At 42.9% G+C, this 26,846-nt stretch overlaps 2 protein-coding genes across 4 annotated transcripts; one reads left to right on the top strand and one right to left on the bottom strand.

The window, feature by feature from the left end:
• Positions 1–627: 627 nt before the first annotated feature.
• Positions 628–13,829, top strand: LOC121543493 (WD repeat-containing protein 26-like). 2 transcript variants are annotated; one of them, XM_041853380.2, is made up of 14 exons: positions 628–1,297; positions 2,173–2,272; positions 2,466–2,522; positions 3,471–3,607; positions 3,986–4,083; positions 4,408–4,564; positions 5,005–5,143; positions 5,312–5,452; positions 5,697–5,816; positions 5,928–6,073; positions 6,190–6,268; positions 6,369–6,498; positions 6,728–6,922; positions 13,291–13,829. In XM_041853380.2, exons 1-14 carry the CDS (start codon positions 1,011–1,013, stop codon positions 13,311–13,313), a joined length of 1,809 nt encoding a protein of 602 aa, XP_041709314.2. In that variant the 5' UTR covers positions 628–1,010; the 3' UTR covers positions 13,314–13,829. The 2 variants fall into 2 exon arrangements, with proteins under 2 accessions (XP_041709314.2, XP_041709313.2); XM_041853379.2 differs by having other exon boundaries at positions 13,301–13,829.
• A 3,377-nt stretch (positions 13,830–17,206) lies between these two features.
• cnih4 (cornichon family AMPA receptor auxiliary protein 4) lies at positions 17,207–24,754 on the bottom strand. Of its 2 annotated transcripts, XM_041853377.2 has the most exons (5): positions 24,667–24,754; positions 24,117–24,185; positions 19,678–19,790; positions 18,251–18,391; positions 17,207–18,044 (listed from the first exon to the last, which is right to left on the bottom strand). In XM_041853377.2, the coding sequence occupies exons 1-5, from the start codon at positions 24,733–24,735 to the stop codon at positions 18,017–18,019; spliced, it is 420 nt and encodes a 139-aa protein (XP_041709311.2). In that variant the 5' UTR covers positions 24,736–24,754; the 3' UTR covers positions 17,207–18,016. The 2 variants fall into 2 exon arrangements, with proteins under 2 accessions (XP_041709311.2, XP_041709312.1); XM_041853378.2 differs by lacking the exons at positions 24,117–24,185; positions 24,667–24,754 and adding an exon at positions 23,539–24,090.
• Between the last annotated feature and the right edge of the window lie 2,092 nt (positions 24,755–26,846).

Raw genomic sequence — 26,846 nt, forward strand, 5'->3', positions numbered from 1 at the left:
ATAGTGTGACATTGATCCATTTCATGCAGTAGTTGCAGAACCTTATGAGCACAAGACGTTGAAAATACGTTTCAACCAATTTTGCTCGCTGAGTAGAGATCCCCTTTTTGTTGTAGCTTGAAAAAAATTTAAAGGGGCAATCTGCAATTGCAACTTCCATTTTTAGCCTTTAAATTAATGATATATACTCATTGATTATTGAAGAATACAACATATTGTCTCATGAGCTTAGTTTAACTGTCGTACCCCATCAGATTTACTCCAATGTGTGTAAACAATGTAATTTGAAACAAAAGCTGTATAGCCTCAACTTGGTTAATTCTATAACTTTGACGTCGCGGATGGTCAATCCTTGCATCCATAGCTCTTGTCTATGCATTTGAGAGTGGTTACAGTGGTTACATACAGCAGCGGGACGTCACTGTTATTGTTAGAACTGCAGATGTACCCTTTTATCGTAAACAACTTGTATCATTTTCCCGAGAGATAATTAATCAATTAAAATATAAAACAAATAAATATAAAAAGGTGTATTAACTTGTGAAACAAACAAAGTTCAGGATGAACATCAAGGGCGCCACATATGGACTACCCGGACACAAGGTAGTGTCGGAATTTCCGGTGATGTCACTGCGTCTCAATATCCATAATGGGTCTTCAGCTGTCTGGAGAGCAACAATAACAGGAGAAGCTCAGCGATAAAAAAACGAGTTATTGTTTCGTCTCTGACACCTTTGTTAGCCCCTACTTGACATCATTCTGTCACCAACGCTCTTTGCGAATTAACTCTGGCCTCCGCTTCCTCCGACTCGGAAACCGGCGGAGCTTCGCCGCCACCGCGGAAGAAATACCGAGCTTCGGTGGCGGAGGGAGCAGGGGAGCTCGGGGCTGCAATTGGGTCAGAGGCCCTGTCTGCAGTTATTGCGGGGCTTTTAACTTTTCCGAATTCACCCGTTGCTCCTGTCATTCGATTAAATCCGCACAGTGTAGCCCACATCAACAATAATAACATGCAGGCCAACGGGGCAGGACAGGGTCAAGATTCGGAGCTGTCCTGCCTAAACAACAGTGCGCAAAACGGAGAGTCGTCCTCCGCGGGGGGAGCTCACACTAATGGACTATCCACAACAAACAATGGGAACTCTGTCAGTAACAACAACGGTATCACAGCCCCAGCGGCATCCAACAACACCGTGTCTTCGGATGCCAACTCCGTGAAAAAGAAGACACGTCTTTCTCAGTCAGAGGAAGATGTCATTAGACTTATAGGGCAACATTTACACGATTTAGGGCTTAAGTAAGTAGCTAACGTTAGCTTCCTAGCTAGCTGTCAGCTGATGCTAAATCATGTACTTCATAATAACCGCGAATAAAGCAAGTCATCATGTTGACAGCGACTATTTCGGTGAGATAAACAGAGGAGTTTTGTAGAGGGAAAATTGAATACAGCATGGGTCCTTTAGAAAATGTGATGAAGGGAGAAAGATGGCCCATTATTGCACAATTGAGCTAGTCTTGGTAGGAAGCTAGCTAACTGTTACTTTGGGGTCCAGAAATGGGACTGCAGGTTTCTTGTTAAGTAGCCTAAAGACACAACACTTCCCTAATCATCAGCCATACGCAGACTTTTTATTTATATATATATATTATTTTTTAAGTGTAATTCAAAAGATGCCTATAATGACATTACTCTTGGGAGTTGCCAAGACCATGGAAACTGGAAAATCTAGTACAGAATGCTTTGAGAATGTTTGGTTACTTGATAGTATTTGCATGTGAATCAAGCCACAAGGTCACGTGAAATCGATCTGTTTTCATGAAGAATTTTGAAAATCGAACAGTCACCACATTTGCCTCCAACTTTGACAAAGATATGTCTACAGATTTGATACAGCACAAGTCAAATTGTTTATGACTTTGGCAAGTCATTGATAAAGATACAATGATCACCCTATCAGGCATTGTGATATTGTACTTGACCAAGTAATAAGTTAGTAAAACATGATTCAAATTAATTATTTATAACCTGGTCTGGGCTCTGACAAAATAAGAAATTTAACAAATATGTTATTTTTGAATACCTGTACATAAAGTAATGCTATTTGACTCTCCTTTTGCAAATACTTCGTATTTCTCCTTTGCAAGTGCTCACCCTCCCCCTCTCATCTACAGTCAGACAGTGGACCTGTTGATGCAGGAGTCTGGCTGCAGACTGGAGCATCCCTCTGCCACAAAGTTCCGCAACCATGTGATGGAAGGAGAGTGGGACAAGGTGATGAAATCATTTTAGATGTTTTTATTTGTAATCTAAGCTTTAGAGGTACACAACACATCTATTCTACTTGTTGACTTATTTTATTAATTTCTCTCAAACTTTTTAAACAAAATGTCACTTATTAAGTTTAAATGTACAGTAGTTTGAAAATAGAAAATAACCAGTGTCTATTTCTTTTGTTTGAATATAGGCTGAAAGTGACCTGAATGAGCTGAAAGCGTTGATGCATTCTCCAAGTGCTATTGTGGTAAGCCCAACAGTGCTACAGTTAGTGGTCGGTTTCGGTTCGATTATTAAAAAAGAAAGAAAATCACTGATTATTGTTTTTAACATTAAATGCACTAAGCATTATGTGGGTTGAATGCTGTAACTACACAGAATAAAACAATTAATAAAAGTCCCATGATGGTAAGGACTGCCAATTACTGCTTATCACTTATTAGCCATCATTTATTCACATTGCTTTACAATATTTCAGTTGTTGTGTATGTTACATTTGTTTTACATTATTTAATTCCATGTCATCATCTCATCTCTATAGAGCTGCTGCCTATGCTGTCTGACAAAATCCCTATTTTAGTAGTTCTTCAAAGTAAATAAGGCATACTTTTATGACTGCTGAATACCAACTATCAATCTTAGATGATGTATTTTCAGGTAGCGATACCTCACGAAGCAACTGCTCTCTATCCTCTTGATCGCGCGTTCTTCTGTCTCTTCTCTCCGTCTCAGACCGGACAAGTAGGCGCGCAATTTATTATGGTCATTGTAGTTAATTACCATGTTTTCTGCACAAACCTATGTAGAATATTGGCCTGTTGGAAACTACAACTCCCTACTACATCGCACAGTTCGGGCTTGATCTGATTTATCTCTAGAGAAACTGCGCATTGTGCGCACAGAAAGAACCTGAATAAAATGGAATTCAAAATAAGTGAACTGACATCGGTCAATTAGTTGTTTAAAAAGCGAAAAATTAACCGACGTTTCGGTTAATCGCACAGCACTAGCTACAGTAGAATGCGGACAAGACATTGACAACTATTGCTTGTCAGAGTAAAAGAGTAGTATGTGTAGGCTACATTTTCCTCAGACAACCATTTTGATATGTTTTAAGATGCATGTGCTTAACTTGTAATGCACTCATATTTGTATATTTCCTCGCCTCCCTTCTGTCTTATTTTCTCCTCCATAGCGGATGAAGTTCCTGCTCCTGCAGCAGAAGTACCTGGAGTATCTGGAGGATGCCAAGGTCCTGGAGGCGCTGCAGGTCCTGAGAGCTGAGCTCACTCCCCTCAAGTACAACACAGAGCGCATCCACATCCTGAGCGGGTAGCTACCTCCGATCAACAGTCATAATGCCCTATCCCACTCTAAAGAAATGGCCTAGATCACAGAGATATAGCTAAGCCTCTTTTGAAATTGAAACCGCTGTCACTTGTAGTGCCTTTTTAAAACTTGATCCATGTCCATTGCAATGTGTGACAACTAACCATTCCATCAGTGAGGAGTGTTTGTGTTGGAGTATGGCCAATCCTTGTTCAGTATGGTCAATGGTATGGATTTGTTAATGACACATTTTTTGCACCTCTTTGAATTTTAGCTGATTTTGAGTGAGCTAGAATAATGGGGTTCCCTGTCTGACTGTCTCCGCGGTGCTGGGGGTGAGTACTGCAGGGCAGCCTAATGCTGATGTCATCTCTTTCCAAGGTACCTGATGTGCAGCCATGCAGAGGATCTGAGAGCAAAGGCAGAGTGGGAGGGAAAAGGCACTGCCTCCCGCACTAAACTCCTGGACAAGTTACAGAGTGAGTGCCATCCTACACGTACACACACGCACACACTCACACATACTCATCTCACACACACACACACACACACATACCACATCCTCACATTCAGCCTTACCCCCGGTTTAAAAAAAAGATGAGTGCACCTTTTTTATCAAATGAATTGCTCTCCAGGTTAGAAACAGAATTTATGGTCTTTAAACACAGATTTAGTTGCTCTTCTTTTCCGAGTGACATTTTAAGAATGTATTTGAAACGATTTCTCTCTCTCCCTCTCTCTTTGTTCCCCTCATTCCTATCTTATCACACTGTGCCTCACTCCCTCCCTTCTCCTGTCTGCAGCGTACCTGCCTCCCGCTGTGATGCTGCCTCCGCGCCGGCTGCAGACCCTGCTGAGGCAGGCTGTGGAGCTGCAGAGAGAGCGCTGCCTCTACCACAACACCAAACTGGACAGTGGCCTGGACTCTGTGTCCCTCCTCCTGGACCACGCCTGCAGCCGGTAAGGCTCTTATTACTTTGTCTGTATTTGTCTGTCCTTTCTGTGTTCATTCCCTTAATTTGGCCCTCAAAATTGCCTTGCCTTGGACCTCAGCTGTAGTTGTAATGGTCTTACTTCCCAGTAATAGTTTGTTTTGCTTCTATTGTGGTGGTTATGTCACAAGATTGTATGTATAGATTTTATGTATTCACGCGGCATTGACTAACGTTAGCTTTCTGACGTTCACATTTCTAACTGGGTAGGAAGTGAAGTGCTTCATTTAAACCAATGCAAAAACCTTAGCGCATTGTCATTGTCTGCCCTGGTTTCAAAAAAATATTAGCTACCCACACTAGCTGGGTAGAACGTTCAGGGTGATAAGGTTCTATTCCTGATATCACAAAACCTTATTCTCTCCTCTATATCCTCCCTCCCTGACGTCTGAGTGTTGTTATCTACAGAAAACAGTTCCCTTGCTACACCCAGCAGATCCTCACCGAACACTGCAATGAAGTGTGGTTCTGCAAGTTCTCCAATGACGGCACCAAACTGGCCACGGGATCCAAAGACACCACAGTCATCGTGTGGCATGTCAACACAGTAGGAACCTTCCTCATTACAGATGAACCATGATCATGCTGATAAGTGTATCAGGTTTTAGTAGACAGAGCATAAGAGCGGGCGTTTCAATGGAGTGGCGGAGGCAGGAAGATGTGAACTTTGGGGAAATGATTAGTTGAGGTGATAACTGTGCTGCTGATTTGACAGGAGAGTCACCAGTTGAAGCTGATGAAGACTCTAGAGGGCCACGCTTACGGTGTCTCAAACCTGGCCTGGAGCCCTGATGACACCTACTTGATTGCCTGTGGCCCCGATGACTGCTCAGAGCTGTGGCTGTGGAACGTACAGGTAACGTTGGATTGACTTTTTATCCAGAAAGCTTGTTGTTGGAAAGATCAAAAGTCCTCTACAAAGTTCTATTCCTCAATGATTGTGTTGCGGGTAAATTAGAGATGACTTCCACATCTTACTGTCACCAGGATGAAAAGGGTAGTTGTTATTGTCATGTTATTACTAGGCATTAAAAAAAGGTTAAAGGTTTCTTTTTTAACTCCTCCCTGCTCACTCACCCATGTCTCTTGTCATTGGCCAGACGGGTGAGTTGCGGACAAAGATGAGCCAATCACACGAGGACAGCCTGACTAGTGTGGCCTGGAATCCAGATGGCAAGCGCTTTGTCACCGGAGGCCAGAGGGGCCAGTTCTACCAGTGTGTGAGTGTCTTCCTTCTGGGTGTGACCTGTCATAAGGGCAGATTGAGCTATTGTGTGTGTTGGACTAATCAGTGCATTGAGGTTGGTTGATTGATATAACCTTATCCCCAGGATCTGGATGGTAATCTGCTGGACTCGTGGGAAGGAGTAAGGGTTCAGTGCCTGTGGTGCCTGGGTGACGCTCGGACCGTACTGGCATCAGACACACACCAGCGTATCCGTGGTTACAACTTTGAGGACCTTACGGACAGAAACATGTGAGTTAGTCCCATCCAACGTCATATCTAATCATCGTGTCTATATGCTCAAGGGCCATCCTGTGCTTATGCAAGTTCTGTCATTTTAATTTTGTGTTTGTGCTGCACTTCCACAGAGTCCAGGAGGACCATCCAATCATGTCTTTCACAGTTTCAAAGAACGGGAGGTTAGCGCTGCTGAATGTGGCTACTCAGGTGAGTGGTTTGGCTTTTCTTTGGAGGTGGGGTGTTTTTGGGTAGGAATATGTCGAGCTGTCTGAGAGTGCACTGGTCAATATTCCCTGTCTGTCTGTAGGGTGTGCACCTGTGGGACCTACATGACCGGGTGCTGGTGAGGAAGTATCAGGGCGTGACACAGGGCTTCTACACCATCCACTCCTGCTTTGGAGGACACAACGAAGACTTCATCGCCAGTGGGAGTGAGGGTAAGGCCATGTCCCCTGCTAGTCGATCTCATCGGAGTCCAAATGATGCTTTGACATTACTTTCGGTATTATTTGTAAACCTGGCAGTATAACCACACTAACTTACTCGCACATCAGTGTCGTGTTCATTAGTGCACGCAACGGAAAACGTTGAAAAGGAAAATTAAAGTTTCTTATTGGAAGGCCAGGTAGTCCCTCCCTGTTTATACTCTGTGTCCTCCATCTACAGATCACAAAGTGTACATCTGGCACAGGCGCAGTGAGCTGCCCATCGCAGAGTTGACAGGTCACACACGTACAGTGAACTGTGTGAGCTGGAACCCTGTAGTGCCCGGTCTTTTGGCCAGCGCCTCAGATGACGGCACCGTCCGAATCTGGGGGCCCGCCCCTTTCCTCGATGTCCAGGACACTGAGGGGCTAAACGGTACGGATTTGTTTTACTGGTCATCATACTTTAACTAGTGGCCTAGATAATGAGCCCTCTTTCATATCTGTCATATGTTTTTAGGTTCAGTGTCTATTATTACAATGGCCTCTACACTGTAATTATGAGACAAAATGGGGTGTGAAAAGACAATTTGTAGAACTATTTGAATTTTTTAAAAGTCTATTGTGTAGGAGCGGACCAAGAAGAAAAGGTCATATAAATGCAAATGAAAATGCTCTTCTAAAATTAACCCTACAAATAGCAGTGTTGGGAGATTTGGAAAGCCATAGTCAATCAATCAACAATATAATTATACTTTTAGTAAAAATATGTATATTTAACTTACAATCTGTAGGTCCTATAGGATTAGACAGGTTCAGAATTTATGTGAAACAGCGCAGTTGAAAAATAAATGGCACATTGAAATCATAAGAGGGTGGTTTACGGAGATAGGTGGGATGGACTGAGAGTAGCTGAGGGGTGGGTTTAAAAGCTCATGTTCTATAATAGATATGACTGAAAACACATTTACATTACATTTACATTTACGTCATTTAGCAGACGCTCTTATCCAGAGCCAGTGGGATAACCACTTTACAATGTTTTTTTTTTTTTTTTTGGGGGGTTGGGGTAAGGGAGGGGTAGAAGGATTACTTTATCCTATCCCAGGTATTCCTTAAAGAGGTGGGGTTTCAAATGTCTCCGGAAGGTGGTGAGTGACTCCGCTGTCCTGGCGTCGTGAGGGAGCTTGTTCCACCATTGGGGTGCCAGAGCAGCGAACAGTTTTGACTGGGCTGAGCGGGAACTATGCTTCCGCAGAGGAAGGGAGCCAGCAGGCCAGAGGTGGATGAACGCAATGCCCTCGTTTGGGTGTAGGGACTGATCAGAGCCTGAAGGTACGGAGGTGCCGTCCCCTCACAGCTCCATAGGCAAGCACCATGGTCTTGTAACAGATGCGAGCTTCAACTGGAAGCCAGTGGAGTGTGCGGAGGAGGGGGGGGTGACGTGAGAGAACTTGGGAAGGTTGAACACCAGACGGGCTGCGGCATTCTGGATGAGTTGTAGGGGTTTAATGGCACAGGCAGGGAGCCCAGCCAACAGCGAGTTGCAGTAATCCAGACGGGAGATGACAAGTGCCTGGATTAGGACCTGTGCCGCTTCCTGTGTAAGGCAGGGTCGTACTCTCCGAATGTTGTAGAGCATGAACCTACAGGATCGGGTCACCGCCTTGATGTTAGCGGAGAACGACAGGGTGTTGTCCAGGGTCACGCCAAGGCTCTTCGCACTCTGGGAGGAGGACACAACGGAGTTGTCAACCGTGATGGCGAGATCATGGAACAGGCAGTCCTTCCCCGGGAGGAAGAGCAGCTCCGTCTTGCCAAGGTTCAGCTTGAGGTGGTGATCCGTCATCCATACTGATATGTCTGCCAGACATGCAGAGATGCGATTCGCCACCTGGTTATCAGAAGGGGGAAAGGAGAAGATTAGTTGTGTGTCGTCAGCGTAGCAATGATAGGAGAGGCCATGTGAGGATATGACAGAGCCAAGTGACTTGGTGTATAGCGAGAATAGGAGAGGGCCTAGAACTGAGCCCTGGGGGACACCAGTGGTGAGAGCACGTGGTGCGGAGACAGCTTCTCGCCACGCCACTTGGTAGGAGCGACCGGTCAGGTAGGACGCAATCCACGAGTGAGTCGCGCCGGAGATGCCCAGCTCGGAGAGGGTGGAGAGGAGGATCTGATGGTTCACAGTATCAAAGGCAGCAGACAGGTCTAGAAGGACAAGAGCAGAGGAGAGAGAGTTAGCTTTAGCAGTGCGGAGAGCCTCCGTGACACAGAGAAGAGCAGTCTCAGTTGAATGACCAGTCTTGAAACCTGACTGGTTTGGATCAAGAAGGTAATTCTGAGAGAGATAGCAAGAGAGTTGGCTAAAGACGGCACGCTCAATAGTTTTGGCGAGAAAAGAAAGAAGGGATACTGGTCTGTAGTTGTTGACATCAGAGGGATCGAGTGTTGGATTTTTGAGAAGGGGTGCAACTCTCGCTCTCTTGAAGACGGAAGGGACATAGCCAGCGGTCAAGGATGAGTTGATCAGCGAGGTGAGGTAGGGGAGAAGGTCACCGGAGATGGTCTGGAGAAGATAGGAGGGGATAGGGTCAAGCGGGCAGGTTGTTGGGCGGCCTGCAGTCACAAGTCGCAAGATTTTATCTGGAGAGAGAGGGGAGAAAGAAGTCAAAGCATAGGGTAGGGCAGTGTGAGCAGGACCAGCAGTGTCATTTGACTTAACAAACGAGGATCGGATGTCGTCAACCTTCTTTTCAAAGTGGTTGACGAAGTCATCCACAGAGAGGGAGGATGGGGGGGATTCAGTAGGGAGGAGAATGTGGCAAAGAGCTTCCTAGGGTTAGAGGCAGATGCTTGGAATTTAGCGTGGTAGAAAGTGGCCTTAGCAGCAGAAACAGATGAAGAAAATGTAGAGAGGAGGGAGTGAAAGATGCCAGGTCTGCAGGGAGTCTAGTTTTCTTCCATTTCCGCTCAGCTGCCCGGAGCTCTGTTCTGTGAGCTCGCAATGAGTCATCAAGCCACGGAGCTGGAGGGGAGGACCGAGCCGGCCGGGAGGATAGGGGACATAGAGAGTCAAAGGATGCAGAAAGGGAGGAGAGGAGGGTTGAGGAGGCAGAATCAGGAGATTGGAGGGAGAAGGATTGAGCAGAGGGAAGAGATGATAGGATGGAAGAGGAGAGAGTAGCGGGAGAGAGAGAGCGAAGGTTGCGACGGCGCATTACCATCTGTGTAGGGGCAGAGTGAGTAGTGTTGGAGGAGAGCGAGAGAGAAAAGGATACAAAGTAGTGGTCGGAGACATGGAGGGGAGTTGCAGTGAGATTAGTAGAAGAACAGCATCTAGTAAAGATGAGGTCAAGCGTATTGCCTGCCTTGTGAGTAGGGGGGGACGGTGAGAGGGTGAGGTCAAAAGAGGAGAGGAGTGGAAAGGAGGAGGCAGAGAGAAATGAGTCAAATGTAGACGTAGGGAGGTTGAAATCCCCCAGAACTGTGAGGGGTGAGCCATCCTCAGGAAAGGAACTTATCAAGGCGTCAAGCTCATTGATGAACTCTCCAAGGGAACCTGGAGGGCGATAGATGACAAGGATATTAAGCTTAAATGGGCTAGTGACTGTGACAGCATGGAATTCAAATGAGGAGATAGACAGATGGGTTAGGGGAAAAATTGAGAATGTCCACTTGGGAGAGATGAGGATTCCTGTGCCACCACCCCGCTGACCAGATGCTCTCGGGGTATGCGAGAACACATGGTCAGACGAGGAGAGAGCAGTAGGAGTAGCAGTGTTTTCAGTGGTAATCCATGTTTCCGTCAGCGCCAAGAAGTCGAGGGACTGGAGGTTCAAAGCAGCTGTCAGGAGTGGTTCCAGCAGGGGGTCCAGCAGAGGCGATGGCGTCAATGGTCTCATCCATGGCAGCCCTCTCCTGTGCCCTCTGTGTTCTGAGGGCTGCCCGACGCTCTTTCTCCTCTGCCCCGGCCCTCTCCTTCTCACCCCTCTCCTGCCACTGGCGCGTGTATTCCTCCCCGGTGAGGCATGTGGCGACCACAGGGAGTCTTCTGTATCGGTCCAGCCGATACTTCAGGACAGTAAGGATGTGCCCCAGGTCCTTCGCTATCAGCCCCCCCTCTATTAGGGGGTGCTCTTCTAGAGCTAGGGATAGGACTGGAGCAGCGGCTGGGACTGGGGCAGGGGCTGAGGGTCCTCCTGTGGTCGCTGGGGAGGAGGTGCTGATGGATGGCACATTGCTGCTGGTTCCAGTAGAGGCGGTGTTGGGACCCGGTAGGGTCCGAGACGGCATTAAACGGGACCCTTCAATGGCTGAAGGGTCAAAAGGGAAGAGGCCACACTTCTTAAACCCTTCCACCACATAGCGCATGTCCTTGCATCGCTGGTACGGGTAGCGGAATACTCTGGCAAATTCTGATTTGTTTACCATGTAGGAGTGGTCAAAATGGCTAAGGTCTCCAGCTACCTTGGAGAACTCAGCCTTTAAAGGGCCAAAGTATGCCACGTCCAGAGGCTGCAGGACATGGGTGCAGTGTGGTGGAAGACAAAGAAGTATAACCCCTTCCCTTAGTGCCACCGCGAGCACTTCCGGGTCCATGTGGCTCTTGTGCCCATCAAAGAGGAGAAGGAGAGGGCGCTCTTTCACTGCATACTTAATGAAGTGCTGAAACCACTTCCTGAACAGGTCCCTGTCAATGTAGCCACTGCTTGACCGTCCATACAAGGCTTGGGGGGGGCCTCCCAGTGTGTAGTGGCCACCGGGGAAACACTTGGGGTAGATGATAAATGGGGGGATGTCCTCCCCAGTTGCGTTGAAGCAGGCCAGCACTGTGATGTGCTCCTTGGTCCCCGGAGCCTGCTGGTACACGTGTTTTGCGCCCGGGAGCCAGCACTTTGTGCCTGCTCTGAGTCGCTACGAAACCCAGACTCATCGCAGTTATAGATTTGTCTGGGTTTCTCCCTCAACCCACTCTCCTCCAAGTGCTTCTCATAAGAAGTGAAGAAGGTGTCCATCGTCGGACGTGTGGCACACTCAGCTCTCCCCCTGTCCAGGGTGTCCGGCCTCATCATGCTTAGGTTCTTGTGCCTCCTCCTGAACATTTCCCACCACCTCTTCCCCAGTGGTGGGATTGTTTCCCTGGGTGCCGAAACCTACAATAGAATAGAATATATAATTGTCCATCCAGGATGAAAATGTTTGTTTTGGCATCACCATACACATCCACATTTACATCACACACATTGATAACAGTCAGTCCAGCATTCTACATACATAAACACATAGAACACCAAATACCTGCGTATTTTGTCGGGCGTATTTCATCAGCCTCTGTCTGGTGAAGGGGGAACCCATGGCTGGCGCAGTAGATACAGTACTGCACCAGAGACTTTTCATCCTCTGGGTGCAAGCAATGTGGGTGGTCCACTGCGACAACCATGGGTCACCCGGCCGCTCAGCCTGTCCGCTCAGGGTCTGCCGAGGTACACCATGCACCTTGGTAGATAAGAAAAGAAAACTGTTACTAGCAGATAAAATTCACATACACATGGTAATCTCCTAAAACAAAAGATGCCTAACCTTGGCAGCCTAGCGGATAGCCATCCCTGCCCCGCAGTCCTCCATGGCATGGAACATGTCCACCTCACTCCACTGCTTCCTCTTGACTTTCTCCATGCTGCAGTGGTAAATACATGTAGCTAAATAACTTGGCATACTATACACATTTAGAAAGATAACTCAATCTGAATATGTATAAACATTTACATTTCAAAGCTAAGGCATTGAAAGGTGATGGAAGTTTTCACAATAACTGAAAGTGTACCCACGTTTTTTGTTTGATGTTATCTGTAATGAAAATTAGTGTCCCAATTAGTGTAATATTGATGCATACATTGTACCATTTAACTAAATACTGCCTCTATGTAGCTGTTGTAAGATGAAATATAGCCAGCAGTGATAGGTGTCGAAAAGTTCATGGTTCAAAAGTTCCAAATACATTTTTGCAGATTGTGCAAAACGCCTCCGTCAGAGGACTCCAATTTTGATACGGTAAAGCTTGACAACATGCAGCTGTTTTCGTGATATGTATTATCTAACACTTACAATTTCTTTCCTTTTTGCTTACTTAGCAGTTCTATCAACATTTAGCAACTAAGATAGCAACATTAGAAAATCCGTTAGCTATATTTCAGAGGTAAAAAGTTGGATATTAAATTAGGTGTGGTCTGTCGCGCAGTCGAATTTTACAATATGCAGCGTGTTCCACAAAATGTGTACATATAACTTTTTTGAAAACTCTCAAAACCTAACTTAACTTACATAAATTGCACTGAAAATCGGTGCTCAGCTAGCTAAAAGGGTGTCGTTAGTCACAAAACTTACCGTTATTTTTCAGTCCATTTAAATGTTGAGCTCGAGGTGATTCAGTCCTCCAACCGCTAGAAAGTGTCCGAGGTCAGGGGGTGTCTGATGTTTGGGGAAAATTAGCTATTGTTTACTAGTAGCTATCCAGGTATCAACAAGCTAGCTAATATTTCAAGCACAGTAGCCACTTGCTACCTAACGTTAACGGTTCAGACAATGAGGTTAGGAAACAGCTGAATGGTAGGCAATTATTGTATGTAATTAAGTAACACAATGGATAATGTATAAGTACTATCTATCTAGATGTAATGTTTATAAAAAGGCCATGTATGTAAAATGTGTGTAGACTACATGTAACAACAAAATAAAAAGCTGTAAATAAAAACTATATAAATGAAAATGCTCTTCTGTTTCTTCTCTCTCTCTCCCTGAAAGAATGTTGTAGCATGGACAGCTGATGGTGACCTTGGAGCAGAAGACACTACTTCTCGAATCCAGGAGAATAACACTAGACTCTAACGAATGAAGTAGAGAAACTATTGCGTTTGGACAGCTGCTTTCTGGAGGTTTGGCTCTGGGGCTGTGCTCCGGCGGCAGGTGATAACGTCACACACACGGAGATGTCAGACAAATCACTTAAATGAACCGATTACCCAGCAGCCATCTTGACTGTGACCTCCCACCTCCTCTTACCTGTGTGGCTCACAGTGTCTGATGTCTGTTGCACCTCCTGTGTTCAGCCAAGCCCCATCCTCTTTTTTTCTCGGAGCTAACCCCAGGACTGCCACCTTTCACCTGCCTCGTCCAGAGTTTTATTATTGATAATATTATTTATTGTCATGATTAGTACATTTATATATAAATAGAGAGGGCTGTAGTGGTGGAGAGTGGTAAGGGTATATACAGTGCTGTGAAAAACTATTTGCCCCCTTTCTAATTTTCTCTACATTTGCATATTTTTGATACTGAATGTTATCAGATCTTCAACCAAAACCTAATGTTAGATAAAGGGAACCTGAGTGAACAAATAACATAACAATTACATACTTATTTCATAAACAAAGTTATGCAACACCCAATGCCCCTGTGTGAAAAAGGAATTGCCCCCTTACACTCAATAACTGCTTGTGCCACCTTTAGCTGCAATGACTGTAGTTGTTGATCAGTCTCTCACGTCACTGTGGAGGAATTTTGTCTTGCTGCACACTCTTCCATGCAGAACTGCTTTAACTCAGCGACATTTGTGGGTGTTCAAGCATGAACTGCTTGTTTCAAGTCCTGCCACAACATCTCAATTGGGATTAGGTCTGGACTTTGACTTGGCCGTTCCAAAACTTCAAATGTGTTGCTTTTTAGCCATTTTCATGTGGACTCGATTGTGTGTTTTGGATAATTGTCTTGCTGCATGACCCAGCTGCGCTTTAGCTCCAGCTCACAGATGGATGGCCTGACATTCTCCTGTAGAATTCTCTGATACAGAGCAGAATTCATGGTTTGTTCTATTAAGGCAAGTCGTCCAGGTCCTGAGGCAGCAAAGCATCCACAAATCATCACACTACCACCACCATGCTTGACCATTGGTATGAGGTTCTTACTGTGGAATGCTGTGTGTGGTTTTCGCCAGCATAATGGGATCCATGTCATCCAAAAAGTTATACTTTTGAATAATCTGTCCATAGAACATTCTTCCAAGAGTCTTGATGATCTTCCAGGTGCTTTCTGGCAAACTTGAGTCAACTTTCTGGGCGAGATGGGTCCCATGATGTCTGGTAAAACCAAACACTGAATATCAGGCCATCGGTCTGTGAGCTGAAGCTGAAGCGCAGCTGGGTCATGCAGCAAGACAATGATCTAAAACACACAATCAAGTCTACATGCAAATGGTTAAAAAGTAACACATTTGACATTTTGGAATAGCTTAGTCAAAGTCCAGACCTTATCTCAATTGAGATGTTGTGGCAGGACTTGACACGAGCAGTTAATGCTTGAAAACCCCAAAATGTCCCTGAGATAAAGCAGTTTGGCATGCAAGAGTGGGCAAGAATTCCTCCACAGCGATGTGAGAGACTGATCAACATCTACAGGAAGCATTTGGTTGCAGTCATTGCAGCTAAAGGTGGCACAACCAGTTATGGAGTGTAAGGGGGCAATTACTTTTTCACACAGGGTAATTGGGTGTTGCATAACTTTGTTAATTAAATAAATAAAATAAGTATCCTTTTTTTTGTAAACTCATGTTCCCTTTATCTAATATTAGGTTCTGGTTGAAGATCTGATAAACATTCAGTAAAAAAATATTCAAAAATAGAGAATCAGAAGGGGGGCAAATACTTTTTCACGGCACTGTATATCTATGTTGTTCTAACAACAGGAAAGTAATTTTTAATTGGTTTATTCATTGCTGCCTCTAATAAACATCTCAACGTATATGAGATTGGGGTTTCCACATGCTGAAAATAATGAAGTTTTTTTATTTCACGTCAAACTTTTAGCTATTTTCTAAATGACAAGACTTACAGGCATTTTAACTGAAACTGATGGATATAAAATCCACAAATCTAAGTGAATCTTGGAGATGCTTGTAGGGTTACGATGATTACGTTTGTTTAGTGTTTTTTTAATACAGTACTTTTTAATTTTAGTGTTGATTTTTTTTCAAGAGGTAAAATACCTTTTAAATTGGATGTTGCTTTATTTCTCCCAAAGTGTGAGATTGATGTGCACGTTGCTCACTGCTGCCAGAAGAAACCATTTTGGCCACCTGATTGATTATATGGTGGATATGCTCTTACTCTTCAGTACTTGCTAGACCTAGTGAAGCACGTGCTGAGGCTAACTTTCTAATGGGAATGTTTAGGAGGTAATAGTTGTGGAGAGGTTAGGTAGTGGGGAAGGAATTGCTTAAACTTGCTGTTTGAACTGGGTTGTATCACCCTTAACAGCAATGGGGTTGACTGGGTTTTCCTTGACTTTGATCTCATTTATGTGTCCACCATTGTGCTGTTCTCAAGTTACCTCCATTTTCCTCATCTTCTCTCCTTGCCTCTCACTTGTTCCCTTCTCTCCTATCCCTCATCTTTATCACTTACATTTTTGGTGTATCCACTTTTTTCTCTAGCTGTGGTGAAATTAGCATTTATTTGCTGGTTTGTTTGTTTTTCATTTTCCTGATTTATGTATTCAATACAGGCTGACATAAAATGTCTTTGAAAAAACTTGCTTATCTGGTTTTATGGCTTTTATGACTTTTGTTACTATTGTTTTCTGTTTCATTTATCACTTCATTTGTTTTCTCTCATTTTCCCTGTACTATCATATTGGCCTCTTCAACCATTTCTTTTACCACCATTTAACATGTGTAATGCATTTGTACACAAGTGTATCAGATAATTATGAACATGTACAAATTGTTCCTGTTGGACAGTCAAGCAAAATAAGCTTTTCTGATATGGTGTGCTATATATCTGTATGTTATGGCATGTATTATGAGATAGTGTAAGAACAGCGTATAGGCTGAGCATTTTTCTGTGACACAGATCTCCCCTGCATCAGGCGAGCGCCTGCCCACAGGTCATTACAGCCACCACCAGCTTGTTCTGTTACAGAAGACTGATAGATCTAAAAATATGTATACATACACGCCACACACCTCAGTACAGATCAAACACTAAAACAATCACAGATGTGGTTCAGCTTATGCAAGTTTTTGTTTTCTTTTGAGATGTACCTTATTTTGGGGCTTCTTATTTCCCTCTCCTTGCTGTAAACGCTTGGTGAGGTGAGAAGCCAGTATTAGGTTTGTTTGTTAGCATCCATTTTGCATTTAAATGTGTTATTACAAAAAGTGATTGTACTGTTATGTAACGTTGTGTAGGAGAAGTTATGTATGCATATTTTCAATAAAGCATTCAGGGTTTTAAGACAGAGAGTGATGGCTTTAATGATTAGCAGCTTACGAAGCACAGCCACAGAAATTATATTATATTCTCAGAACAGAACATGCATAAGTCTCCCGAGGTTTCTCTTTGGACTACAGTATTAGCCCTACCTCGGGACGGGTTAATACAATCTCACAAGAAAAAGACACCCAAGTGTTCTCTTTCAAGTTTATTTATTTAAGAAACCCCACAAATTATTTTCAAAGCAAAAATAAAACTTGACAGTAATTTTAGTTTGATTTAAACAATCTGAACAGGCACTCTTCCCAGTGGAGAAATACATTTGGATGGAACATGGTCATGCTCAAACTGCCCAAATAAAATGTTAATGGTGACATGTAATACAACTATCATACAGACAAGGAGTTTGATTCAATCTGAAGCGCTACAACGTGATAGAAATTGAAAGGTTCGCGGAGACTTTGTTCATGATAAATGCTGCATGTCAGCTCAATCGAAAATTACCTTTAAAATTAAACCGGGCTACAGCGCAGATCTTCAGCGCTACAGATTGAATCGAGCCCAAGGTTATAGAGAGCGATAAAATATGGCTGAAAAACATTTTTCCAATCCAGGTGCATGTATTCCCCTGAGAACATAATACCAATCAAATGTGCACCTTTCAGCAGTCAGGGGATGTCAGATCTATAACTTATTGATGTTAATAAGAGACTGCAAGAAAATATAATAGAAATAGATCATCCCCAAAACACAGGTTAGTATTCTGCAAAGGATATTCAATTCAAGGATTTTCCAGCATGTTGACGAGACACAAAAAATAAACATGACAATCAAATATGGCATTGACATATCAAAGATGATGTTCGGCAGGCTGGCAGAGGATGTGCTAGCTGTTGTGATTGGCTCTTGGCTGAAAATGTGTTAGCCCATATGCACCATCTAGCCTGTGCGATTGTCATGTTTTCCATCTGGCCAGAGGAGCAGTGCATGGACAGCATTGTTGGACACAGGCTGAACGAAAGAACACACACACACACACACACACACACACACACACACACACACAGCGAGCACACACACAATTCCAGGGCAGTTATGAGAACACAGAAGTACATCATGGGGAGGGGGTCTGAGGAATGATTAGGTGTCCAGGGGAGTGTAATGTCATGTGGCTCCAGCTGTGAAGAGGACTGAGGACCAGGACATAATGAACGCCACATACTGAATAGTTTGTGATTTGGATTAAAACGGCCATGGGGATCTCAATCGTTGATCAGTGCCAGGATCATGCTGTGGAGGAGAAAGGAAGCGTGTGACAAGTGAAGAAACTACTTTAGAACCAAACTTAAGCTCAGGCTAAACATCAAAGTTATCCTGTACTAAGCAATAAATAAAGGAGCAGTAAGATTAGCTATGTTAGTGCTGTAGCATATGACAGCGGCTAGCATATGAAAACTAGCATATAAAATCCCAGACAGCAAGAGACAGTCTCTTACCTGTACAGGTAGATGAAGAAGCAGAGCAGGTGGAAGCCGAGTTTGATCATGGACTCTTTCATGTGAGACTTTAGTTGTCCTCGGTTGTGGATCTCAGTGGGGTCAAACACCCCCATGTTTCCCATGGGCACCTTCAAAACCCTGTCAGATAAACAATAGGTAGAGGAAAACCAACAACACTCAAGACAAAATAGCACATATACAGCACAAGAACAACCATAGCATTGTAGTAAACAGCTTGGGGGGGGCTATATCGCTAAGAGTTGGGGAGTTTGTAAGGGGCTTACATGGGCTAGGGTCATTATAGTATTACTTGTGGGTGCTGGACTTCCTGCTGAACAGGGGGCAGTATGTCAAGTTCAACAACACAACATCCCTTCCTCTGTGTACATCTACCGGTTCCCCAAAAGGAACTGTCATCTCTCCAGTGCTGTTCTTCATATACACCAATGACCTTAAAAGGCTCCGACAGGAACTGCTTGGCAGTGAAATATGAAGATGACGCCGCCAGGCACCCTCAGATGACACACTGCATTTCCAAACAGAAGTAAACAGGGTTCATGACTGGTGCAATAACAACTACCTCAAACTCAACAAAACTAAAATAACTGCTCACTGATTTCTGGAGGAAGGCAGACTCAGTGAGCCACCTAGTCCTGGGTGGTGAAGAGATAGAGTTTTAGGTATCTGGGAACCATCATGGACAGCAAACCCTCTTTTAATGCCAACACTCAAACCATCAATAAAGAATACCAACCACGACTGTACCTCCTGCACAGACTGAGACAACTGAATGTCAACACCTAGATACTCTCCAACTACTACACCAGCCATATAGAGAGTGTGCTGACTTTCTGTTTCCTGGCCTGGTACGGTGGGCATTCAGTGGCTAATATGGGTATCCTCAGGCGGACTGTGAACCTGGGGTCCAAGCTCTGCGTGCTGCAATGCAGGGGGGCTTCAGAGCCACTATGATAAACAGGCAAGGGACAAGGCCAAGCGCATCATAGAGGACCCCACACACAATCTTGGCCAATGTTTTGAACTGCTGCCCTCCGGAAGGAGATTAAGGGTCCCACTGTTCAGTAAGAATAGGAGCATGGCAAGTTTCATTCCAACAGCCTGCTGAACAGTGGGACATAGGACAGATGCATGCCCAATACACGGTCGGACAGTAGAATATGTGAAAATGTAAATGTACTGCATGTAATATATTGTGTTTGTATGCCGACGTCATGAAATGAAAAATAAAGTATAATGTATCGTAAGGCTTACACACAGCCACTGATGACACCTCTGAGTGGACCCCCTCACTCCTCAGACACAAAAGTGTCTTTACTGTTCACATAAGAAAATAAGTTGCCGTTGATCATTAACATTCAGTTGTCTCAAACATTTCCGGGATAGGACAGGTACAGCGTACTTACCTGTACATGTTCCAGGCAGCCACAGGCAGGTTGAGTAGGAAGACAAACCAGTGCAGGGAGACAAGCATCAGCACTGCTGCCAGGACCTGGCCTACCAGCTCTGGTACAACCCACTGCAGATACACATTATGAAAAGTATATGAGCACAAGCATACAGGACACAAGAAATAAAAAAGACAACTGGAGATAACGGGCCACAGATATGACGTGTGAGTCAGGAAGCTGAAAGTGACTAACTACATATAGGGTAAATCCATTTGAATTCAAATCCTTTTTGACTGCACCCCTTTTGATTTGAACGAAACCTTCCATACATAGGCCTATTTAGCCATTGTAGAAGTGCTCAGAAAGTGACATTCACGAGATAAAGGTGCTCAAAGTTGACCCATTTTGCGTACCCCAACATACCATACCACCCCACCATGTCGTCATCACTGGAAAAGATAAACGGTTGAGATGTATACAATTTAAAAGCTTACAAACAGGGTTGTCAAATTGTTTGATAATTTCTGGATTTATTTTTATAATGTCATTTTTTATGATTGAAATGACACCCACCCTGTTTTCAAGAGTATATGTATCTCAACCGATGGCAGGCACAACACAAAAACCTCAGATGATGCGAAATAGGATCTAAGCTACGACATATGAGAATATGAAAAAATTTGGAGTTCACACGTTTTTTGATAATTGACGTTAAAGGTTTTAAAATGTCAATTTGTATTCCAAAAATATTTTTCCAAGAAATAATAAAATAGTTAGACAACACTGTTTGTAAGCTTTTAAATGATATCAAACTCAACTATCTTTTCCAGTGAAGAAGACATGGATGTCTCATGGTATGGTGGGGTACGCAAAATTGGTAAACTCTGAGCACCTTTATCTCCTGAACCTTTTGGCAATGAGGTCCAAAAAGTCACTTTCTGACCACTTTTTCCATGGGCAAACATATATGGAAAGTTTTGTTTAAATCAAAAGGGATCCTGCCAAAAAGTGATTTGAACTCAAACGGATTTAGGGATGGATCGACATTTACAGAATGGTTACCTGGAGGAAAATGGGGGAGGGTCATGCTTTTTCAATTTCAGTCAAGGGGAGGGTTTAGTATTTTTTAAATCTAGTACAGTGGGAGAGTCATGTAATTTGTAATTGATGAAATGTCAATATTTCTCTGTGTTTTAGAAGTAGTTGCTTATTAGGCTATGTATCAATGTGTGCCCGATGCCGCCCCTTATCTGTGATTCTCCACTGGGCACACAATATCAAGTGGGCCTATAGGCTATTTAGTGTGGTCTCAATCAAAATGATCCATAGCCTATAGGCTACGAAGTGCATGCTCGCACAGAGCAAAGTTATATTTCTAAAGTAGCTGCTGGGATGGTGTAAATGAAACTAGGCTGCATTACACACTGCAATGGATATTCCAACCCTGAGCCCCAGTCTGCTCTGCTCTTGCTGATCAAAAACGTTTTCTTGTGTGCTGTCTAACCAATGGCTGTGCTGTGTAGGCCTACGGTGGCAGTTCAGGAGAGTCAAAGGCTTTCTTCCAAATGTTTTTTTTATTAGGCCAGTCAAAAGAAAATGCACCATCTTGCGCGTGGACTAGCCTATAGCCTATGTTCTGTTCAGTTTGAGAAGGAGAGCGTGAAGATGAAAGACCAGAGGTCAACTTTGATAGCTTGCTACTACTATAATTGATTTTATTAAAAACAATATGTTTCTTGCCCATTATGTATTTATCAGAGTTATTGACCTCACAATAAGCCAGATTCGAGTAACATACATTGTGGTGCTGAAAATTGCAGCTGCAGTGGCACAATCAATCAGAAAAGGATAGCTCATGGTGCTGAAAGTAGGCAAATTCGAGTAGGCATAATTCATTTCAACCTTAATTTTAATTACACTTTACTAACAAGAAGAGGGCTTTGTGGAGCCTATTTCTTCCTATTTAAAAAAATAAGAGATAGGCCTTCCTGTTTGACAGATGAAATTAGGCTATAGGCTGCTATATCCATAGATTTGTCAGTCAATTCCTCCACCCACCATACACTCTTTAAATAGCCTACCTCTGTGTCAGTGAAGGGCTGTTAAGTTAAATCCAAGATTTGAATTGAGGCGGTATGAGAGGGTATGCCATATGCCTACCTTTTATTAAAGTAAATGGTAAAAAGTGTAAGATTTTGAAGAAAATAAAACGGATCTGATTATATAAAGTGATCTATAAAACTACTTTGGTCTGCAATGCTTTATGCTAGAAACAAGCTGTAAAATACCCGGGAAAGACGTGACTCTGATGCATAGGGGAATATCATTGTTTCGTTTCTTTGACATTCAGAGGCTGAGCTACAACCTTCTATAGCCGAGGAGACAACATTTTTACTTTGCTTGGGAAGTAGTCTAATTCAGATTCCTAATGAAGTCTCAGATTTAATTATTTGCAAACAGGGACAATTTTGTTGCAAACAAGACACATTGATTTGGCATTAGAGAAATATGATAAGATGAACACATAGGCCTATCGCTTGGTCTATTCTTAGCCTGTAATTTTGGTAATTTGTGTGGTATTAAAAAAGTTTCTGCTATTATGTAAAATGATGTAGAATTGCATGAAATTTTTATAAATGGCAATTTTTTCCTCAGACCTGCAAACATGATGATAGATTCATGCAATGCATTTACTATAAAGGAGATCTTTCCACCCCTACTCTTGTGTTGTCCACGGTGGTCTGAGAACCCACAACCTTCTGGCCCACAGCCCTGTGCGCTATGAAAATTCCTGCGTTGCCATGTAATGCTTACAGGACGAAGAACAGTTTCTATAACTCCATATCTAAGGCTCTGCTTTGTCCAAGAAGTGAGGGTAAACGGTAGGCATGTTCTCTGCTATCCACTTTATGTTTTAATTATTATTTTGGGTATAGGGTTTTTTATTTTTTTATTTTTTTAACTACAGGATCGGTGTCCCTATACTGGGACGGTTGCTGCTCAATATGCGATTTGTGACTAGAATGAAACAACAGCCAACTTTCTGGGACATAGACATGTCTTATATGGGCAGAAAGCTTAAATTCTTGTTAATCTAAATGCAGTGTCCAATTTACAGTAGCTATTACAGCTAAAAAAAATACCATGCTATTGTTTGAGGATAGTGCACATTCAGTAATATATTGATATTACGGACGTTGTCCGAGAGAGATTTACATGGTTATCAAAACATCACGCCAGGGTAAGCCTACACAGAACACAGCCCTTATTTTAAGTGTTTCTAAAATCCCCTATGGGAAAAATGAATGGTGGAAAATGATTGGAACCACTTCCCTGATTGACCGTTAGGTATTATGACACCTCCACTGTGGGGCTCTATGGCATTGCACATCCCTTTTTGCAGTGGGAAATGTGCTGACCCTACTCAAATGCTCTATCTAAACGTAAATACGCCTTGCTTGCGATAGGGTTTTGGTAACGTTTGGAACTTAATAAAGATGGTCCGCCATTTCCTGGTTGCTAAAATTCTAATTTAGCTTAATTTCAGTTTCTGACAAAACAAGCAAGTATAGTGTAGATAATCATTGTACCATCTAAACCGCTGTGAAATCTTTTCCATAACCAAAAATATTGTATTTTCAGCTGTTTGAATGAAGATGTATGTACAAAACCTAAAAGACGCAAAAACTAAACGTGAAGGGAAGCATAGAAGTGCGTACATTGAACAGATCGACCTCTTCTTAGACTTGATTTCAATGAGAATGACAGATCTATAACACACATTTCTATGTGAATTTAGCCCAGTGGCCCAAAAAGTTATATATTGCAGCTTTAACTTTCATATCAGCGATGAAAATACACAAAAGATACACTTACTGTACACAGTTTTGCAAAAATACACGCAGATGAGAAAAAAAAAAAAAAAAAACGCTTCCAGAAGGAATGTAACGTTCCAATGGAGGGAGTTCGATTTAGCTAGCCCAGTTGACCAGGTAGGAGGAGTTTAACTGGGTAAAAAATGATTGCATTCGTTTTGACCACAGGCTGCCTCCCAGCTTTGTGGAGTGGGTAACAAGGTGGGTTATCTCGCTTTATTAGCTGGGTGCTCTGCCATATACAACAATTACTTAAAACTAAATCCCAAGCTCAAGAACATTGGGAAACAGCGGCACCCCAAAATGTGGCCCGGTGATGCTCGATTTGCAAGTGTATATTTTGGTATTTGAAATATTATTTATGGCTGATGTGAAAGTTAAATCCCAAAGGTTTCCAAAACCATATCGCTAACGAGATGTAATAATGTTTTTAACCATTAAAGCAGTGTCGGGATTATAGTTTACAGTGAGCCTGCTGTGGTCCACACCTTTAACCGAGAGCCCTAAGGGGAGGCTATGCTCCGTTGGTTCTCGCGTGTACATGCAACATTTTTTATTTGAAATTACAACTGTGCTTACTCTGTTTAACTTCGAACAGCATGCTCGTGCATTGATGTAGTCACATTCTAGGTCGGAGAGGGTAATGATCTATTCATGAAGTTAAGGTATGTAAACTGTCTGGGCAGAGATGTATCAGGCTAGCTATACAGTAACAGTTTATCTATATTCTTAATGTCAGCTAACTCAAGCCATTGAATACTTAGGAATGTGTGAGTAACTAGGACTGTCAGTCTAATTTTAACCACTGAACTTTTGCTAGAAAAAAACAAGCAGCAGACACTGCATCTAAAATATGTAAACGCTACTGTTGACAGACAGAAGATCGACATTTTAAAGTGCAAAGGACGAATAGGGCGTTTGCTAACTGGCCCTTGCTGGCAAGACAGAGCAGCACGGATTGGTTTGATCATGGTTAAATCACGGCCAACGTTAACTAGCACTTGTAGCACTTGTCTGGGCACAGAGAGGTACCCACAAAGCACGAGCGCTAGAACGTATTGATTGTAACAAAGAATACTAATAGAGATCCACTACACAACGTATTAGGTCATGTACAAGAAAAGGATACGAAGTACACCGCCAGAAAAATCAAAGCACAGCAGTCAACCAGCGATAGAATGAACACAGCCGCCTCCATCTTTCGTCTTCCGCATTCACTGCTATTTCCGGTTATTTTGAAAATTAGTGGAAAAGGGTCAGCTTTTACCTATACTGCCACCTCTCGTACTGTAGTCGATAGTACAAACTACTGCCCATGAGACAGACCTACATAATCTTACAAATAAAAATAGGCTACAGTACAAAGCATAGCCTGCAGTGAACTACATGTAGTTCAACTAGTAATTTAACTACATTTTGCGGTAGCTTGGTGGTAGTTGAACTAAATTAAAATATTGGTAGTGTTTTAAGTAGTTAATTACTTTTTTGCCATGTAGCAGTGTAGCTAACTACTGGAACTACCCAGTAGGCAAGTCCTGGTTGAAAAGACATCAGTATATTGTCTTATTCTGGTCGTAAACTGGTAAAAAAATGAAGTTTTTTAAAACATATTTTTACTGACCAGAATATGACATTTTTCTGACCACCATACGACCAGTTGGTGGTCATAATTGTGACCACTATATTATGTCCTATATTATGTAGCCTACTGGTCATAGTTAAGATCTCATCATAACCTGGTAATGACCACCTGACTACAGCTTATTACCTACACTCTTAGAAAAAAGGGTTCCAAAAGGGTTCTTCAGCTGTCCCCATAGGATAACCCTTTTGGGTACCATGTAGAACCCTCTGTGGAAAAGGTCCTAAGTACCCAAAAGGGTTCTACCTGGAACCAAAAAAGGGTTCTTCAAAGGGTCCAATGGGGACAACCGAATAACCCTTTTAGGTTCTATATGGCACCTTTTTTCTAAGAGTGTACTGTAAATGTATTACTGAGGATAAAGTTGGATAGTGAAAACATTGTTCATTACATTTCTATTTGTTTCCATAGTCACCAATTAAAGTTAATCTGCAACATATTCTTACATTTTAAACAGAACAAGCAATGGCAAAAACAAATCTACATCACAATTTTCACACATCTGCATACTGTAATTGTTTCAAAATTTATCCACAGACATTACATGCATAGAAACACTGGGACACAGAGTATATAAAGGCCCATTGTCTTATTTGATTAATAAGAGTGGTAGAGCCTCATCAAGGACCTCTGAGCACAGAAGGAGATCTGGAGCGTAGTGGCTCTCTTGAAGAGTTTTATGATAGGTCAGATCTGCAGTGTATCAATTTTAGATTTTAAAATAATTATTGGAGAAACTTTGTGGACTCAGCTGGCTGTAGGTATTTCCTTGGTACTAGTTAATGAATTTTGTGGCAGTTATAGCTTAGAGGTGTCTTTAAAAAAGAGCAAGTTGCTCATATACAGTGGCAAGAAAAAGTATGTGAACCCTTTGGAATTAACTGGATTTCTGCATAAATTGGTCATAAGATTTGATCGGATCTTATACAGTCACAACAATAGACAGACACAGTCTGCTTAAACTAATAACACAAAAACAATTATACGTTTTCATGTCTTTATTGAACACACCGTGTAAACATTCACAGTGCAGGGTGGAAAAGGTATGTGAACCCTTGGATTTAATAACTGGTTGACCCTCCTTTGGCAGCAATAACCTCAACCAAACGTTTTCTGTAGTTGCGGATCAGACCTGCACAACGGTCAGGAGGAATTTTGGACCATTCCTCTTTACAAAACTGTTTCAGTTCAGCAATATTCTTGGGATGTCTGGTGTGAACCGCTGTCTTGAGGTCATGCCACAGCATCTCAAATCGGGTTGAGGTCAGGACTCTGACTGGGCCAATCCAGAAGCCATATTTTCTTCTGTTGAAGCCATTCTGTTGTTGATTTACTTCTGTGTTTTTGGTCGTTGTCCTGTTGCATCACCCAACTTCTGTTGAGCTTCAATTGACGGACAGATAGCCTTACATTCTCCTGCAAAATATCTTGATAAACTTGGGAATTAATTTTTCCGTCAATGATAGCAAGCTGTCCAGGCCCTGAGGCAGCAAAGCAGCCCCAAACCATGATGCTCCCTCCACCATACTTTACAGTTGGGATGAAGTTTTGATGGTGGTGTGCTGTGCCCTTTTTTCTCCACACATAGTGTTGTGTGTTCATTCCTTCCAAACAACTCAACTTTAGTTTCATCTGTCCACAGAATATTTTGCCAGTAGCACTGTGGA

Source organism: Coregonus clupeaformis, unplaced genomic scaffold, assembly GCF_020615455.1.
Source record: "Coregonus clupeaformis isolate EN_2021a unplaced genomic scaffold, ASM2061545v1 scaf1599, whole genome shotgun sequence".
NCBI classification, from domain to species: Eukaryota; Metazoa; Chordata; class Actinopteri; order Salmoniformes; family Salmonidae; genus Coregonus; species Coregonus clupeaformis.